The 19,935-nt window shown below is 41.1% G+C and overlaps 2 protein-coding genes across 2 annotated transcripts in view; one reads left to right on the forward strand and one right to left on the reverse strand.

The window, feature by feature from the left end:
* Positions 1 to 10,764, forward strand: part of SYK (spleen associated tyrosine kinase) — a 30,401-nt gene extending 19,637 nt beyond the window's left edge. The window contains exons 7-13 of the mRNA XM_057413811.1: positions 2,639 to 2,729; positions 3,408 to 3,585; positions 4,280 to 4,489; positions 4,927 to 5,116; positions 6,452 to 6,592; positions 6,840 to 6,952; positions 8,533 to 10,764. Of these exons, the coding sequence (XP_057269794.1) occupies positions 2,639 to 2,729; positions 3,408 to 3,585; positions 4,280 to 4,489; positions 4,927 to 5,116; positions 6,452 to 6,592; positions 6,840 to 6,952; positions 8,533 to 8,605 (996 nt within the window). The 3' untranslated portion in view covers positions 8,606 to 10,764. The remainder of the gene's footprint in view (positions 1 to 2,638; positions 2,730 to 3,407; positions 3,586 to 4,279; positions 4,490 to 4,926; positions 5,117 to 6,451; positions 6,593 to 6,839; positions 6,953 to 8,532) is intronic.
* Positions 10,765 to 18,095: 7,331 nt separating this feature from the next.
* On the reverse strand, positions 18,096 to 19,084 carry LOC130601616 (tubulin polymerization-promoting protein family member 2-like). Its single transcript, XM_057413809.1, is given in 4 exon segments — positions 18,096 to 18,357; positions 18,514 to 18,667; positions 18,828 to 18,896; positions 18,898 to 19,084. Coding segments are annotated over 4 exon segments (504 nt in total). The 5' UTR covers positions 18,996 to 19,084; the 3' UTR covers positions 18,096 to 18,174.
* Between the last annotated feature and the right edge of the window lie 851 nt (positions 19,085 to 19,935).

The following is a 19,935-nucleotide window of genomic DNA, read 5'->3' on the forward strand; positions in this document are numbered from 1 at the left end:
CACTTGACTGTTTATGGAAAAGAAGAAAACAGAGCTGCATGCTTCATTGGTTAGCTTGAGCCTGAAGCTACAGCTACACCTACACATACAACTGAGTGACTTAACTGTGGCTGCAGAAAAGGTTTCAGAGTTTTTAGAGGTGGGTGTGCTGTGGGACATGGTTTGGGTTCAGATATTCCCATCACAGTTTTTGGTGCACATTTGAGGTAGTCCCCACAATGAACAGAGAACAATTGATAGTGCTGTCAACCCTTTCAAAAAGCAAAGAAGGCCCAGAGTAATGCAGGCTCCTTTAGATGTCATTTTCTGAACACTTTACATTTCTATCAGAAAGGTTATTTTAAGTATAAAATATACAAAAGCATCATTTAAAAGCATGATCCTGTCATCCCTAAGTATTTCAGAACTTTCCTTCCAGTATCCTGGAAACTGCCAAAGAATCAGCATCTCAGTCCCTTCCTTAGGTAGTCATATTTTAATCCTTTTATTCCCACTCTACTCTCAGACACTTTGGCCAAGAAGTGTTAATCAGAGGCATCCATAAAATCCATGCAATGTGGCAAATTGCACTTGCTTTCTTTGTACTTGTATCTATCTAGCAACAGGTATTTATGTCAGTCCATATTGCTTTATATCAATTCAGTTAATTGATTCCAATTACTTTTTGGAATACAAAATTATCTCCCTTTTAAAGTATAAATACAGTCAACAGAGAAATCAAGAATACATCCAGGAAGCTATCAAACAAAACTATAATCTCAGTAATAATAATGAATGGGTCATAGTAACTAGCAGTAAGATTGAAAACCTTAAGTATTCTTAATGTGTTCTGAAGCAATAAAGGATATATGAAATCACTGTGGTCTCAGTAGGTATAATTCCATCTGATTTGGTTTTGCTTTGCAAAAGATGATTAATATTTTTTTACTGAACATAAGCATTTTCCTATATATCCTGACACAGTGTAGAGAAAGACTGTCCTGAGTGTTCACAGTGAAACTGCCAGTCTATTAGTTGAGAGGTTTAGGATTGAATTCCAATTATAGTGGGGCTTGGGGATTTAGTGAATGGCCTGTGTGTGAAATAGAGTGACACAGGTCTTGGAAATACAGTTCTTAACTTGCAGACCAGGCCAAGTGTACCAGACTAGAAAAACAAAACTAGAGCTGAAGATCTTGTTACATACCATTCATTTGCCTCCTTTTTCTTGAGATTTCCAGATCAGTTTGATTCCTCTCTCACCTGTCTCAGAACCATCTCAGGGCTCTTGTGGCTTGCCCTGACAGCAGATGGCCTTTCAACACTGTTCCACAAGACCGAGCAATGAAAATCAGAAACATTATTCATACCATCCCTGAGGTCACCATGCTCATCCCACTAGGCAAGAATCTTGCTGCATTTTGGCCTCCAACTTGGGGTTTGCTATATTATTAATACTACATTATCTATGTAGTATTACCTTTTCAGCTTCATCCAACAAGTGGGCAGAACACTTCCTTATGATTTAAAAGGTCCATACCATCCAAGTCAGGCATTTTTCCTATGAAATGCAGTTTCCAGGTGATAGAACTTCTCTTGCACCCAATAATTCACTCCTGGTCATTTCTCAAGCTCTGTTTCTCTTTACTTGGAAAGCACAACTGTTTCAGGCAGGACCTTATGCCACTGAAAGCTTCAGTTACTAAAAAGAAGAATTGCGTACTCAAGTAGTGTTTTGCAAGTACAATATGCTTTGTTTCCTATTCAAGCCAAGCAAACTCATGTTGATGTTTGAATTTCTGGTATCAAAACACTCTTAGGAGGGTGAGGTCACTCATGACTAGAGTAGAATTTTCACACTGAGAAACAAAGGGACTAAACTGCAGAAATAAGGTCTGTAATTCCCTGTTCCTGACAGTTCGTAAACAGAAAAGACTATAAGTTTCTCTCATCTACTTTATAGTGCCAGACTCATCCTTCAGCCAAGTAGCATGAAAATATGCTGTGTTTATGCTGGGATGGTTAGTGTGCTCCATAGTGTTCCTTTGATGAATAATAAAGAAATAGGGATTGTATTTGAAACAGATGCTCAAGTATAGTAAGAATTAGGTCAGTTTCTACCTTCTTAGAGCAGACTGACTGGTCTAGTATCTGGTCCATGAAATAATTTTTACCCCAGATTCATCCAAGTGGAGTCACTCTGTAGCATCCACAGGAGAAACAGGGAAGTATTTTTTGTTTGAATTTGTGTTAGGAATTTCTCTGTGGCATAGGTATGGACAGAGATAACTTGGAGAGGGAGGAAGGACAGATTAAAGAGAAATTCCTATGACTAATTGTGTTACAGGTTAGACTTGAAAAAAGTATGTAAATTTAGTATCTGCAGAATAAGATTTGTGCATGACCCATTCTCTCAGATCAAATGCTCTAAAATATGTGCAAAGCCTTTTTTGTGCTTTAGCAGTGTATGTTTTATTTGGCCTGCATATTTACTCAAGCAGTAACCTCCAGAATGAAATAACTTTGCTGGATCCCTTTCTCATTTTCCCATTCTCACCTGTGTGGCTGTTGCAGTTATTGTGCCGTAATCCTTGGGGAAAGAATGCTTTTAACTTACCAATTCATTGCTAAACATAAAACCTCTATTGGTGTGCTACAGCTTCAGCCAACTACTAGCCACCCACCTGATGAAGCACCTTTTAATCCTTACGTACTGCAAAGGAAAAGAGGTCTTAAAGGAGTGGAAAAAGGTAGGCAATTTATGTCATTAATGCAATTTCCTACATTATGCCAAAGATCTCCCATTAACCATATTTCATTTTTCTTGCATTTGTGTCACACCGTATTGTGTATTGGTACAGCCACTATCATAGCTCAAGCTGTGAAGCTGAAATTGCCACGTCACCATCAGTAATAAAAGTAATTTAGCAGAAATCTTTTTTCTATGTTGACATGAAAGATTATTACTTCTTTGACTCTAAAAGCTGCATCTTCCACTTCATAAAAGGAATTGTGCCCTGTTGCATCCACAGTGCAAAGCTAGTGCTCAGACTTTCTGTAAAATGTAATTAATGATTGTGCTAAAAATGAGCTACATATAAGGCAGCATTCTGAGTGAAGAATTGTCTGAGGTAACTAACAGGAAATACTAAGGAGAAGGGCCAGCCTTTAACCCTCCTTCCATTAAGGAACCTCCTAGTTTCACATTATGCAAATGCTCAGTAGTTAGAGCATGTCACCCAGGTGGAGGTTGCTCTCTTTTGGGGTTTTCTGAAGTGCCTGTAGCTGGACTGCCAGTGGTTTCTTCATAATGCCCTCCTAAGTCAAACACACTGATGATCCTGAACATAGAAAAGGTGAATATATAAAAGCCGTGGCAGCAAAAATGTCTTAAATAATGTCTGATTTTTTCATTAATTGACCTGCAGGTGATCAGAGAGATGCCTTACCCATGGATACTGAGGTTTATGAAAGTCCATATGCTGATCCAGATGAAATGAAACCAAAAAATGTCACTCTTGACAGGAAATTGTTAACCTTGGAGGAAGGAGAACTTGGCTCAGGCAACTTTGGTACTGTAAAGAAAGGGTTCTATAAGATGAAAAAGTAAGTGTTCTCTTCTGCTTTCATGGAGTCTAATATGTAAGAGCTCTAGCCTTTAGTTTTTCAGAGCAGCAAGAATCTGTGCATTTCATTTGGGGTGACAGATTGCACCTGAATAATTTTAAATAGCATTCACCAGTTCTCTTTGTACATGCACTCATACACTCATTTTCACAGAGTCACAGAATTGCTAGGGTTCGAAGGGACCTGTAGAGATCTAGTCAAATCCCCCTCTCTCTTGTTTGCAGACACCTCTGCCTACAGCCTAGCCACCTCCCAGCCATTATTTTTGTCTGTGAAGTGAGGAAGTGCCCTTTGAGACAATTTTCTCTCCTGTTAGGGAAAGTAGGATGGGAAGTCCACTGCCTTCCTCCATAGTTTGTATGGGCAGTTGTGCTACTACTCAGTATGTCACATCTGAACAACTGCTCTTTGAGAAATGGTATAGAGTGACATGGATAGCTTAACTGTATGTAGCACAGAGATTTTCACCTAAAATAATTATGATGAATACCTATTTCATGAAGCTGGAACATTGATTTTCAGGAAGACAGAACATGTTATGCCCTCTTTATCATGTTTTTTCTGTCTTTTGTCACAGTTTGTACAGTGTGCGCATATGCATCAGATGAAGATTGTCTGCATTTGCACACAGATTTTTCAGCAACTAATCACAGAATTGGATTCTTTTTCATAGGGGTGCCAAGCCAGTGGCTGTAAAAATTCTTAAGAATGAGAGTAATGATCCAGCCATAAAGGATGAATTACTGAGAGAAGCAAATGTAATGCAGCAACTGGATAACCCATATATTGTCCGAATGATAGGTATATGTGAAGCTGAGGCATGGATGTTAGTGATGGAAATGGCTGAACTTGGGCCATTGAACAAATTTTTGCAAAAAAATAGGTATGTAAGTTTGATTCTACTTCATAGGATTTATCCAAAGGGTAAAAAAAATACAGTTTCTTTTGGTTTGATTTGATTTTCCTTTAAGGGCAATTTTAAATTCACATGTTGTTAATGTAATAATTAATGATTTAGTTACTCTTTACTGGCACATGATTATTTTGTACATGTTTTCTAGCTGTCAGATATTTCAGGTAAACCAGTGAATTTTAAATAAATGAAAGAATTTTCACATGTCCTCATTTATTGATAGGATCACACATCATCTTGGTCAGAATATTCTTCTGCTGCCTGTTTTAATTAAAGCTTACCTAAGTATAAGTGAATCAGGTTTCTATATGATGCGGGGAAGTTTATAGTAAAGATTTATATTTGAACTCCATGAAAAGTCATGAAAATGAACTTCTGACCTCTTAAAATTCAATTATGATTTTCAGACATGTCACGGAGAAGAATATAACAGAGCTGGTACATCAGGTTTCCATGGGGATGAAATACCTGGAGGAGAGTAACTTTGTTCATAGGGATCTGGCTGCAAGGAATGTGCTATTAGTCACCCAACATTATGCCAAAATTAGTGATTTTGGGCTTTCTAAAGCTCTTAGTGCTGATGAAAATTATTATAAGGTAAGGTTTGCACAACACGTGAAAACTGTATAGTAGCATAGCTCAATAAAGTTGCAGTTGTTTTTAAAAGTTGAAAATTAGAAATAATATGTATCATCCATTATTTTATAGCTTGGCAGCATGTCAGCAATTTTCAAAATATGTGATCAACGCTAGGAGATGTGTATGGAGAAAAAAGCCTGTCCCTTCTTTTATTTGCTTACTTCTTTTATTTACTTTGTGTAAACTTGTCAGTAAAAGGTTGAAATTTATGGTAGAAATGAGATACCTCCGTATATAAAAGGGGGAGAATGTATTTGTTGCAGATATAAACTTTTGGGCACATGATTTTGACCATGTGTAAGAACAGTTTAGGCTAGCACACTGTACTATCGACTAATAATTGAATTCAGGGAGGTTTTTGAAAGAACATCACTGGTACATAGTCATTTGCTCTAAGCAGAATATGTTTAGCTTGGTTTTAAATTCACTGGATCTGTGTGCAGCTAAAGGGTCTTAAATAACTGACACATGTAATAAGGTGCAAACATCTGTGGGAGACAAAGGCTCTAATCATGTCTGCATCTCTTTTTTTCTGATATATTGCTCTCGTAGTTCAATTTCTTTGTTCAGCACATTCCCTTTCATCAGCTATATAAAACTAGTAAGCTACACTCTGAAACCCTGCAGAGGAGGAGCAGGCACATACTCCCTTCTGATGACCTTGTGGGAATAGTATCTGCTGTCAGAAAAGGCAGTAACATCTGAAATCACTGCCAGTAGCCTAGCCGGAGCTGCCTGTCAGAGGTTTGAGAATCAGTATCAAAAGCCCATTCCCTTTACAACTCCACAAAGTGCAGTGGAGTTCTTTCACTAGATCTAGCTCTGTGCTGGGATAGCTTAATGCTTGCATTATCATAACAAAGTGTTATGACATAATTTAATCAAACTGAAGTCTGCCATAAGGTGATCAGTCTGCTCTGAAATGGGGCATCAACTTCAAGTAATGACGCTCTGTGTAGCTGATTGTGTATCTTCTACCCTCTATGGAGACCCTAGATGAAAAATCTTACTTTTAAAGAGAACCTTTAAATTAAATGCCACTATAAACATGACTCCAAGTTATTTATCTAAGCTTGTATTTACCATAGATTTCATTTTGGTGCATTATTTTGAAAGTAGAAGATTTAGGAGCAAATTTGTAACAATTTTAAAGAAGCTGCTACCCATTCTTTCTAATGCAAACTGTATCAGAAATGCTAGGGTACGAATGTGTGCATATGAATTCTGATGTTGTTTACTACTTTCTACTGTCCCTAGCCTGCTTTTTTTCCTTTCTTTTATGACGTATTTTAGGCACAAAGTCATGGAAAATGGCCAGTCAAGTGGTATGCTCCAGAATGCATGAATTTCTACAAATTCTCTAGCAAAAGTGATGTGTGGAGCTTTGGGGTTTTAATGTGGGAAGCTTTCTCTTACGGGCAAAAACCATATAAGGTGAGTAGTTCTATCTAGCATTTTTTTTTTTCTCTAAAAATGCAGAGCAAATTTGAACCAATCCCTTCTCCTACATAAAAAGGTTTATATTACGGGCCAAGGATGGCCTTAGCACCCCATCTGTTGCAACAAATGAGTTGCAAAGGATAGCCCTAAAACCAGCTCCAGGCGTCTGATTGTTTTATACTAGCATGTGTGCTGCAATCATTTGCAAGTTGAATGACTGTTCTGGTCACCCTGATTCCAGGGAATGAAAGGTGGTGAAGTTGCACAGATGATTGAAAGAGGAGAACGAATGGAACGTCCAGAAGTCTGTCCAACAGAAGTCTATGATCTAATGAAATTGTGTTGGACATACAAGTGAGTATGATGTGATGCTCTCTCTTTTAATAGAAGCATATTTTAGTCTACTTACTTAATAGCCAGGATGGAGGGGAGGAATGGGGAAAGGTATTTCAAAATATGTTGTTTCAGCTGGTGTGTAGCTTGCAAACAACCTCCAAACTAAGGAATCAGTTGCACTTTCAAGTGAAAATTGTTCGAGTTACTGAGTGCACTAAGAGAAGCTGATTTTGCACAGCTGGTTTTGCTGTAATAGTTATATACAAAATACAGGGTGTCATAAAAAAACAAGTATTTTGAAAAGAAAGTCTGCAATTAAGCAAATATTTTTGTTTCATTTTGGATTGTATTTTGTTTCATTTTAATTTCCAAGACTTTGCTGAAATTTCAAAGTCATATTGCCAAATTATTCATTCTTTTCCTCAATAATTAATTGTTTTGACCTATTTTTCTCTTCTCTGATTTCTGAATATATTCAAAATTGGATCCCATTGACTTTCTTTTAGTAAGAGGCAGCACATCTTTTCAGATCACACATAGTATGTCAAACACATTTTTCTGATCAATAACAATTCAGAAGTTAGAATTATGAAATACAGACAAGAAAGAAAAGAAAGCCTACCTGACCTGTTCTTAAATAAGTGTATTGCAAAAATCTACTAAAAATGTTTTAAGATCTTTTGTTTTGAACTATTTTGTTGACCTTTAGCTGTAGGAAGGTCTCCATAAAGTATCCAAAGTTTACTGTAATGTCACTTATTCTCCCAGTTCACCCTCTCGAGAATGTATGTGCCTAGCAAAGGTCTCTGGATTCTTTATGAGGAGCTGTGGTACTTCACTTTTAGATATCCTGATGCTTTGTTAGTTTTATTATGCCTAGTATTCTGGAAAGACTGTGGAGCCATTAAATAATTTCTGCCTTTTGGTTTGATTAAAATGCCGTAACAATTCTAGAGTTTAAAGTCTCGGGGTTTTGTTGTGATGAATAAGCATATCATAAAGCGTGCTGCTTTTTTATTTGTATTCACATATCTTTAATATCGGAAAGAAAAAAAAAAAGAAATAAAAAGGAAAACTAAAGTCAGGCAGTGTAACTGTTTCAATGTGTAATGTATTATTGTAAGGGCTTGTTGCCAGTTCAATTATGTTCTCCCAAATCAACAAAGAATTGCAGATATAGAGGAATGACAGTACACATAGTTGGTATATCCATATAGTGTATGTGTAGGCTGCTCTCAGTGGTGGTAAGCTACTCTGTATGACTGTAGTAACCATTATAAGGCAGATATTGCGCTGTAAATATTTTTTTTCTGTAGATTCTTGCTGGAGGAAATTAAGTAGAAAATGAAATGGAGCTGATTTACCATTTCTTTCTCACAGTACCTTCACCAACCACTAAGTAACAGGCATGATATTAAATCCACTGACTGGATGCTCTGTAGTGATATTTGCCACTTGGCATTCATGTTGGTAGCCTTCAAATACAGTGAGCAGCTTTAAATTAGCTATCACTGAGGTAAAGGCCCGAGTGTTACAAGGACCATGCACTTTCAGAGCTTTCTGCTTCCTGCACAGTGACACTTGTCATCTTTCCACAGTGTTGATGACCGACCAGGATTTGTTGCAGTCGAGCTGAGATTACGTAACTACTATTATGACATTTCCCACTAACAACACAAAGAACAGCAGCTTCCTTGCCTCCAGCCAGCAGCCTCTGAGAAGCAGTTCCCAAAACCAAGTGACTTTGATTTTTTGTCCTGCCACTTTCTCCCTGGAAAGCTCAGAGCTAAACCCTGTATCTGTAGGGTTGCTTTTTCGTGCCTTCTACACAATGTCCAGCCCTGAAATAGTGTTAAAAGTGGAGAGGTGCCAAAGAAGCAGCAAGGACATCAGAGAAGATGTATTTTTGCTACATTCCATTTCATTTTATTTACAGCTTTATCAGCATTACATTATGCAGTCATGTAAAACCTATTTAATGTCTTTCAGCCCTCTTCCTGTCATGTGTTTGATTGCGGATTAGAATTTAGATTCTTGTCTTTAATATTCTTAGCCATCAAAGGCATAAAAGAGTGGTTCCAGCCTTCACCCTCCCCAAGGAAGAATAGCATAAACGTTTTTCACTGTGAAGGAAATTCACTGTAAAAGTGTGTCAGTCGCTTTGACTGACAACATGTTTGATTTTAGCCCCAAGCCTACAACTTGTATTCTTCTCAGTGGTAATGTAAACAGAGGGGAATTGGGAGATGTGAATTTCTAACATCATCTTCTCCTTTAAATGTGACCAGCTTCTTTTGTTCCTCATCTCATGTGGAAGCCCAGCTGTCCCTCAGGGAGTAATTTTTTCCTCAGGAAACCTGGGAACTCAGGTGCTTACTCTCATCTTTCAGCAAAAATTGTCAGACCTAAGACAATGGTTCTGGGCTTTAACATGAACACCATCACTGCGTTCCTGAAAAGACAGCTGTGACAGAGCAGCACCTTTCTTTCTCTGTGCTGTTTCAGTCTTCTTTAGAGGTACCTTCTCCATGTATCTCTTTGAGAATCCCAAAACTCCTTGTGTTGTGTTTTGAGCAGCAATCATTTCTATCTTTTTGAAACCATTCTTGAAAAGTGTACGTGAGAATTCACCACACCATATCTTCTCTAAAGCTAAATTTTACCCCCAGCTCGGATATTGTTGAAACAGGAATATGGACGTCAAGTTTACTTTTGTCCACTCCTGAATGTTGGTATTTGTCCTGTTAGCAATCCCTGTGAACATCTCAGGAAAAGGTATTTGTCTAATCGCTCTTTTGTGCTTCACCATGCATCTCCATTAATGTGCAAGAATAGCAATGGTAATAACGATAATGTAATGAACTTCTGATTCCATTTTTACCCTTATTCTGTCTTTGTCAAATCTCATTTTAGGTATTATAAATAATCAAAATTTCTATCACTTATTCCTCACAAGCAGCTACATTACTGATATTCACATATATCTCAGGAGTCTACATGCATTGCATCTACTAGACATGGAGATTTTAAATGTATATAAAGAATAAGATTTCAAGTTAACTATATATATGCATATGGCTGGTTATAACATAGGTGTTTAACTGTTGTGTGAACAGGGCGTTCTTAGAGATGCAGTGATAGTTTTTCTCTAGCAAAGAAACTGTGGGCAATTACAGTGAGAAGGTGTGAAATAAATTTCTTAAGGAAAGACTATAAGAAATATAGGAATTACTGCAACTTTTTGCAAGTTTATGGTCTATTTTTTAAAATATACCTGGTGATTTTTGGTAGTTTAATCTCAGGTGTCCAATGCAGGACACTTCAGAAACCACATGCTACTGGAAGATACTGAGTGCAATAGACCATGTTTCAAATGTGACAAAATGTGACTTATTTTGAATATGATCTATTTTTTGTTTTGTTTTTAAGAAACATTTATTTACAAGAACAGCTTGTGTAGAAGTTAGCCATAGTTATATGTAGGTGGTTTGTTGCTTTAATCCTGTTGCAGCAAAATTGTTAGCAGTACCTGTGCAATTAATAAATCCATGGGGATATTAGTTATAAAAAAATTGCACAAATCTCTACTATCCAATGAGTGACAGTACTCAATTTCCCTGAGATAATCTCTCTCTTAGAAAATGGTATCTGGTACAGGAAATTTGGAGGAATATTTCTTCCCCTCTCTTCCGAGAGACTGTCACTTTCTGTTGTTACTTGATTATTTTTAACTTCACTCTTTATGTAATAAAGGTTTACAATGAGAATATAAAGTATTATGAAATAAATAGATTAGGTTTCAAAATACAAATTAAAGACTGTTTTCAAAACATGTTGTTTTAACAAGTATCCTTTAATATTTAAGTACTTTCTATAAATGCTGTTGCTCTGCTGAGTATTTACTGAATTACTGTGATAGCTGTGGAAGACTATCTGCAAGTACCTGGCACTGAAAGTACCTGACATGACAGATAAGGTCACTGAAGCCTGGGCAGCTTTCAGAGCTATTCAGGACTTGACTTAGCAGGAAAATCTCCCAAAATACGCATGTTGTTACTACACCTAAGCCCTTCAAGATACTGCTACAATACAGCAATACTATGCTAGATCTGACGGGTTAGAGTTGTCAGGAATAATGCAGAAATCCTGTGCATACATACTGTGCTGGATCTGAAGGGTTAGAGGTATCAGGAGTAACAAGATCAGCTGTGCATGATTTAAGTCACATTATATCACATGAACCCTCCCTCAAAGGTGCAGGCAACATTTCTAGGTAGTCCAAGATACCAGTAGAGAGGTCTTAATCTTCTAGCTTTTGCCTGCAAGCTCAAGTCCTCAGAAGAGCAAAGGCTGGATGGGACTGAATGTGAATCTGAATAATAAACAACAAAGTCTGAAAGGTGGACAACTCCTGAAGCAGGTACTTACATTTGAGGGGGATCAGTTAGTGACTGACACTACTGCTGCAGTTGTTTTCCTGCATAGCAAATCTGGCGTGATTGTTCCACCTTCCCACTTGCAAGACTTCCTTTGTCTTTTGGCTGTCTGGATTTAGTTGTCTTTATTTTTAGATTGACTTGTATCAGAAATGCCTTTTGACAGTGTAGCCCCACAAAGTAATTGTCACAGCAGAGTTAAAGGGTAGCAAACTGCAGCATGGAGGAAGGGAGGCTGGTGTGAGTAACTCAGAGAAGGAGTGGGTGAGAACATGTTAAACAGGTTTTTCAGTGAAGGAAAACTGTGTAATTACAGCTTTGGTTAGGGCTTAAAGCTACAGAATCATGGACTTCATTCGGACTATCGAAGGGTCAGGCATGGTTTCCTATGAACACCCACCCAAACTTGTTAAAAACCACAGCGCAATCTCTGCCTGCTTCAAACACTGCACAATAAGGGGAATTCTAATCGGGCAATAAAAAATACCCCTGATTTTCACACATGAAACTGTCACGGTCAGGATTGCAGTTCCAATAAGGGCACATCTGAGAGCAGCCCCAGTGCTGCAGCAGCTGCATGGCCTAGCCTTGCTGGGAGGTGGCAATCCTTGGACACTGTCAGACCAGTGCACTTGTTGAAGCATTTATACACTCCCCGTCTCTTCCTCCCTGCTGCTGCTGTGCCTGTGAGGCAGAGGAACTTGTTTGTCTTTGCTGCTTGCTGTGAAGCTAAATTCCATGGGAGAAAAATCTTCAGTGATTTATATTGTGAATGGCTAGCTGTGGATGATTAGTAAAGACTTCTGGAACTGTGTCCTGTCATCTTTTAAGTGACACCAGCAGTGGAGGACTGTAGACAAAAAGATAGAGAGTATGTGCCACACGTGCATAGATAAGAGTAAGGATGGCATCTTGAATGAATAAGGCAGGGAAACGTTAAGCCAGCAATTGTAATTACCAGCTCTGAGTTTAGTGAGGACAGAAAGCCCATCATTCATGCAAAAGAAGAAGAAAGGAAAAAAAAAAAAGCAAAAACCAGCATCTGATTCTTGACAGTGAAGAACAATACCAGACTTCAAGCAATCCCAGACTCAGTGGCAAAGAGCCACTTCAAGAGCCAATATCACCACTACACAGCAGTGTATCCCAGCGCTACACATCATGGTGCTACACAACACAGTGGCACAACTGCATTATACCCTGTCTCTCTCCACGGGGGCGGCTCATGGGGTCGATGGTAGCAGGGGGTGGTTTGTAGGGCTGATGGGCAAGACTCCACTGTGAATGCCTTCTGCCCTGATTACATGTGGCTGGGGGCTCAAGTGCAAACACCTTTACTGGGCACTCAGGTAACCTGTGAAGGTTCACAGCTGGAAAGGAGGGAAGGAATGAGGGTGAGCATGCAGCGACTATCAGAAAGACAGCTTGTAGGGAGAGAAATTGTCTCCTGCTAGATTGATGAACACTGCTGGAAAAAAAAAAGACAAGCCTATGGCATACATGTCTTCCTTCAGGCTTGTATTACAACATGGATTCCCATGAAACAGTCAGAGCAATGTAGTCTTCCAGCTACACAAAGCTTACTGAAGCCAGGTTAGCACTGTGCATCAATCTCCAAATGGGTGTTTTTCCTTTTCTGTCATATATGCATTAACTGAGGTGAATACCCACTGGGTTCCTTAGCATATAATTAACTCTGCCCCAAGTATAACCACTGCTTCCCTGAGGCAGTGGAGATGTGCACATTTCTCAATAGCCAGAGCAGCAGGGGAAACAAGAACCAGCTGGGGAAAGCCTTGCACTGCCGTCCATTGCAATTCGTAACTTCAAATGTAAATAGCACTTGACTGACCAGTCCAGTATAAATGTGGACAGATCATTAGTTCTCCACATCTGTGTACCATTGCAAATGCTTTAAACTGTCAGGGTGAGAGCCTGTTAGGTCCAGGCCTTGCTTAACTGTAGCAAAGTGCTTATGGAGGATGCCCAATGCCACCTTGAAACACCTCATGTGGCAGCAGGTCAGTAAGCTCCCTGTGCCATCATGTTAGGGATACAACCTGCAACAGCAACAGCAAAAAGAAGCAACTTTGCAAAAAAAAAGGTTCAATACCATGGAAAATGCCATGAGCCATCATCACACCACACTGCAGCACAAGGATGCTCACTTGTCTGTCCTGCTGCATTTCTACTAGCCAGTGGGTCCACTGATACAATCTGTTCTTTTTTCTTCCTGCTTTGTTAAAGTGAAATTACGCTGGTTTCAGCAACAGCAAGAGTTGACTGACATGCAAGACCAACTGCACGCTTGAGCAGCAGAGGAGGTAGCAGAGGACTTCTGTATCTCTCTTGTGCAGTCTGAAGAGTGCTTTAAAAGCATTATGCACCCATACATGCATACATGTGTGTGTAGTTTCTTGTCATATTCTTTCCTACCTGTGTTCAATAACACCCTGCCCTACTGCTGCAGCTCCTACTGCACAGCTACAGCAGTTGTATCTTCAGATCTTCTAATTTGTGTGCAGATTTCACCACTGTTACCAAATGATTTTTATTTGACTGGTGTGTGATGTTGTGCCTCCAGTACAGTGGAGCAATGATGAGCTGGCAAAGAATTGCTAATTGGTCTTGAGATGTGTTTCTAGAAGATAGCAAGGAAACTGCTTTGAAGGATGTAGCTGTTGGGTGGAGGGAAAGTGGAGTGTAGGAATGTATTAGGAAACACCCCAGAGAAACAAGAAAACAAGTTCACTGAGTTTGCCAAAGTGAACTGGACTTGTGGTATTTTTTCCCCTGTACTTCAGAACGTTGTAAATGCCAATGCTTCCCTATTCATCCGCAGTACTGACAATTTAGCAGTAGCTGGGTATAAGCACCTAGATAATGAATGTAGTTTTACTTCAGCAAGATTCCCACTGTTGCCAGTAAACCCCCCAAACTGGGCCACTTACATGTGTGCAGCTACATTTATCTCCTTGCAGCTTCCAAGGGCCTCATCCTCCTGACTGCTATGCAGATACGTGGAGGAGCACCAGCAGCCAGCCCTCTCCCAGAGCCCTCACACTGTCTCTGATGCTCGTGGGACAGTGCAGAGAAGCAATGCCCAATAAAGTTCAGCCACCTCCAAAAGGAAGGCTTCTAACCTCTTTCTCCCAGCATGGCTGGGTTTCTAGGTAATGTGGCCTCTTAAATAGAGCAAATATAAAATGACACAGACATTTATTTTTGAATGTTCCCAGTGCACTAGAACATTAACTGCATTTTTTATTCTTTTTTGTTTGTAAATGTGCTGTTGACTCTAATTGATACATCATGTCTCTGGCCATTTTAAAATCCTCTGCTCAGTGGTGTTACTGCTTCCCCAGGGGCATAGAGTAGTCAGGTACTATTTTTAAACTCCTCAGTCAACCATGACTTCCTTTTGACCCGTTCACTCTGTTGCTGCTGTAGGGAGTGAACATGGCATTCCTCATCTTTTGTGATTTCTACTTATAAGGAATAGAAAGGACAAGTAGTGATTCTTGCTGGTGCTGGAGTACTGCACAAGTTAGATCGCAGGATGAAGTACAGATTGAATCATGTCTCAGATATACACCCTCCAGTGTCACATTGTACCCGAGTTAATGCAAACCAGAACTCAAACTACACAAGCACAAGTACGAAGCTCTCAGTTTGTTACTAAAGCTCCCATAGTGTTACAGTGTTTTCCGTGCCAGCCATATATGCTCTTTTAAAATTACATTAAAAAAAAAAAAAAAAAAAAAAAAAAAAAAAGCCCAACAGCGCATCCCTGTGTGTGTCTGCAGAACTGCATGCGGACTATTGCTTGGGTCATTTAATTGCAAGGAAGTTGGAGCCTGAGCAAAAAAATACTCAAGGTTTGCTTGGTTATTGAAGGCAATCATTGTTTGCCTTTTCCCCATATGAAAAGGTCTCAAGGTGTTTGAAGTGCAGCTAGAAGGAGTCAGACATCGGATGCCACACCAAACCCAAACACTGATACAACTGTGAGACTGCTGGTGCCTACATCTTTTGCTTGAAAACTGCATTATTTGGTGCTAGTACACTGCTGGGCCCATCAATCTGGTACATCTTTCTGCTTGGCCACCAAGAGTCAGCAGGACCTTGCTGATAACTACACATCAAGTATTGATAAGCATTTAGGGGTGGATCAAAAATACTGGGAGACCCTCAAACCCATGTTTTTGGTTACACTGTAACATGCACTAGCATTGTTCCTCACATAGTATTATATTGTGGGGAAGCAATCAGTCGGCCCTTCATCTTGGAGGACCAGGGGGACTGTGACCTATGACTTACACCTCAAAGCATAGGAAAGAGTTGAAAAACTTTATTCGAGCCCAGGACAACATTATCGAGTCCTGCAACCTCTCAGCAGTGTTTTTGCAGGCACATCTTGAGAGCAACAGGATGAGTAGATCCACTTCAGAGCTAATGAGAGAAAGCTTCGGGAACAGCAGTCATAGCTCTAAAGTATTAATGTTTGTTGCAATTACCTACAGACTGTATTGAAATAAGGAATGCTATGTTACAAGAAGAAGAGCTATCTGAGAATGTTCTGTCATTATTTTATTGAGTGCATTAGCTTTTTGTGCACCATTCTGTTACTCTCCATTTACCGGTACTTTCCTTAAATTATTGCACAGAACATGATGGACCAATACAGCATTGCTGAGAACAGCAGTCTTTAGAGTATGTTTTAAAGATCTTAGTTGTACCAAAACTCAAAAAGCAAGTATAAGGCCTATTTTTTTTATTTTACATATGTTCCAATGCTTTTATTTCTATTTTACCATATCCAATTCCTACTGTATTGAGCAAAAGAGCAGTCTTGAGTTTGAATTTCATAGTTTATTGCCTACTAGTAGAAACTTTAAATCATCCATTCTGATATTAACAAATATAGACAAGCAATTAAACAAGCACTGAGGGGGAGTACATCAGTTTCCTCCCAGACACCTCTGCTGCCCCTTCCCGGCCTTCCATCCTCTCAGTGCCTCAGGGCCATGGACAGCACAGGAGACTGAGGTCAGCCACTGTGGTTCCTCTTCTGTTTCCGGTTATTGTTTCTCACTGCACTGGTCTGCCCTTCTCCACCAGCCACAGTCTCTTTAGAGTCATACCTCCTTCAGGGTCTCCCGTCTGCCTGCCTGTGCTAGGGGGTTTCTTTGCTCTAGCACTCACTGGTGGCATCTCTTTGTTCCAGCCCTCCTCAGGCTGTGGGCCAGTATAGGATGGTCTGTGATCTCCTCTCAGGTCACCCCTGCAGCGCCCAGCTACCAAGACCCTGCCAATTATGCCCAATGCACCTGCACCCTTTTCTACAGAACTTTTTGCCATATAGCCCAGAGTCACCAAACCACTTTGCACACAAGTTACCTAGGAACACAATGGATCATAAAGTAGCCTAAAAGGTCATTGGTGCATAAGGACAATGTAAGAGAAAGTGCATGAGTGAGTGAGGTTTGTTAATTCCTAGATCCACCTAACTGGTTTGTTAGGTGAGGAAGGACGACATTCATTAGTGCTATGGGGCAAAGAGCAATGCGCTCTGAGCAAGTGTTGTGCCTTAACAAACATCATGGCCCATGATGAGGGCTTGTAGGACTGGAATAGTACAGCTAGATAATTCTCCATAATGTCAGGCAAAACTGTCCCAAAGGTGCTGTTTCAGTTATTCCTAAAAGCTCCATTATGCTAATCCAGGAGTCTGAAGTTGCTCAGCAGGGAAGATAGCTGCAGTGGACTGAAAGCCAGTCACACACCCAAGGAGCCCCTCACTGCTCAGCAGTGGGTCCTAGATGTGTGCCCACACTGAACACCTCAAAACTGGCCACACACACAGAGATCTAGCCGCAGAGACAGGGGACATGCTAGTCCTACCAGCCTGCTGAAAGGCCACGGGGAAAGAACTATGATTCTAGTTCTATAGCACAAGAGATCTCGTAACCAATCACAGTGATGGGGCTGGGTGGCAAAGGCAGCCACCAGAAAAAGAAAGAGGATTTGAGGAAAGGATGAGAGTGCAGGCAGAGCTTGCAAACCATTCTCTTAAGTACAGAGGCCTGCTATGCTCCACAAAGTCCTTCTCTCCTTTCTGATCCCCAGCACCACAGCTTTTCAGTTGCTTTCTTCGGGCTCACAAACTCTTCCCCAGCTGCATGCATTCTAAAGTGGGGTGAACAGTAATGAGTGAGCATGCCAAATGCTAGAAACAGGTGAGAGGATTTAAACTAGGCAAAAGGGAAAGCAGAAACTGATGTCAGTGGTCCCCCTTCCCTCTCCACAGTGAGGTACATGTTGAATTCTATGCCCTGAAAGAGCGCTCTTCAGCGTGTGGTCAGGTACCACTGATGGGCTGTCTGCCACAAGAAGCAGTCAACTCAAAAGTGACCCAGTGTAGCTCTACAACAGCATGCACACACTGCTCCCCAAACCAAAAAACACAGCAGAAAGTATCACATGTTGGGAGGGTTAAATAATGACTACTCAGAGACTAACCTAATGTTCACTTGATTGGAAATGCAAAGCAATGCAATGGCAGTAGACTAGCTTGTCCATAGGCTAGCTTGTGCTTGGATTTAAGCCCACCACATAGCAATCAAAGCATGGTCAGACAGCGAGCCTACACTATCCAGCACTCATCCAGTGCTCACCCCATGCATTCCCACCCTGCCAGATTTGGGGTGCACAGGCACAGAAGACTGCTTGTATGAGATATTTATTTGCTTCTTCTCCCATGTTATAGAGGGAAAGTCCTTATTTCCTTAAGTAATTCCAGTCCTAGTGTGTCTTGTCATAGGTTCCAGCCCCCTTGTAGGCTCCAACACAGCTGCTGTTGTCTGTCAGATCCTCTTGGCCAGCAAGACCCTTTCCTTTGCCACTCTCATCAAAACGCTCTTTGTGGGTCCCAGTGTATTTGCTCGTGTCTGTCAGCCTCTCTATGCCGCCAGCCTCAGTGGCTTTCTGCAAGAAAGGAGGCCAGCAAGATGCAGCCAGTGTTAAGAAACAAGTCACAAACAAGCTCTTCCCTACTTGTGAGGACAACGCATGTGCCAGCAGCAGGAACAAACACCCCGTGACAGCTAAAGGTGCGTAGTGAGTGATGAAACTCGTACTCACCGTGGTGACCATGTGGCTGGGCTCCTTCCCCTCAGTGAGGCCATACACAGCCTGCAGCGCTTGCTCTGGTGATTTGTTCTTGAAGTGCTTCACACAGAGCTCCTTCATGGCCTGCTGGAACTCAGCAAAGGTGATGGTGCGAGCACCCTTGGCCCTATGGCAAAGAGAGAAAAAGAAGAAAGTTACCTTGCCACTGGGTGGCAGTGGGATGAGGCTGCCCGGAGGCTGCTCCTCACACAAGAGCCTGCCTGCCTCCTGCGGTTCCCTCCTCCCAGCTGGCTGTGCTGCCCACCGTGCCTCCCTGCAACACTCACTTGACTTTGTTGAATACGATGTCAATGTCAGTGCTGGTCACGGCTTTCCCATCCATCACCCCACACTCTGCACATCTTGGAGAAGTTCTTCCCTGTCATGCTATTGCCACTGGCAGCTGCGTCACCGTATGTCGCAAACTTGCGGAAAGTGTTTTCTACCTCTGACATCTTGCTGCTGTGGAGAAAAGAAGTTAGAAGGGAGGGAGCAGAGAACCGGCTGCAGCTGCTGGACACTGACTGGTGTCTCACACACCTTGTCTCCAGGAGAACAAGGGGCATAACCCGCAGGTGTTAACCTTGATGACCTCACAAGTGTGGACATGGAATGCCTGAAAGGTGTTGCAGGTCTGAACAGGGACAGGTGGGTCCCAAGGTAAAGAAAAGGAGGGGTAAAGGTGAATTAATGACTGCTGAATGTAAAAGAACAAGGCATCCAAATCTTCTGAACCTTTCTGAAATACAAGTTGCAGTAGCTGATTTATATTTTGTCTGCTATTTGATAATGAAGAGAACAGATTTTTCTTCCAGACCCCAGTTAAGCACCTAAATCTCACAGACCTTCATGCAAGTAGTGACCAAGGAGTTGTCCCCATACTTCCCCATCAGACTTCATCCGGTGAATTGCTCCCTGAATTAGGTTGTCCCCCTGACACTAGTAAATTTTGCACAATTGATCAATTTAGACCACTGCAATCAGGTATCAGGGATCTCTGAGAACATGAGCTATCAAGCTGATTCCTGCTGCTTGTGAGACACCCTCAAACCCCTTAGCCTCTGCTATAGCTCTGTGCTTCACACAGGGGCTCTGGGTCTCACTGTTATTTGCAAGCTGCCATTTGATATAAATCTTCTGAGGGTTCGCACCTCTCTAGAGTAAAAAATCAGGCAGGCTTGTATCAGGGAGTCCATGTGCTGTGAGCATAAAGGGGCTAGCGGAGCACTTCCAGGTGGCATTGCTGGGAGCCTCCAGGACCCTTCCCTTCCTCCCTGGGAGGTGTGAATCCAGTTCACCTGAGAGACTGCAGTGGTGGTGATGGTGCCTGGCATCTTCCCCGCTGTTACAGAGGTCAGTGGGCACTCAACCCAGCATTCTGTGGTTTGCTGGCCA

Source organism: Pezoporus wallicus, unplaced genomic scaffold (assembly GCF_028554395.1).
Source record: "Pezoporus wallicus isolate ANWC-B61680 ecotype Strahan unplaced genomic scaffold, APGP_CSIRO_Pwel_v1 contig_10094, whole genome shotgun sequence".
Lineage (NCBI taxonomy): Eukaryota > Metazoa > Chordata > Aves > Psittaciformes > Psittacidae > Pezoporus > Pezoporus wallicus.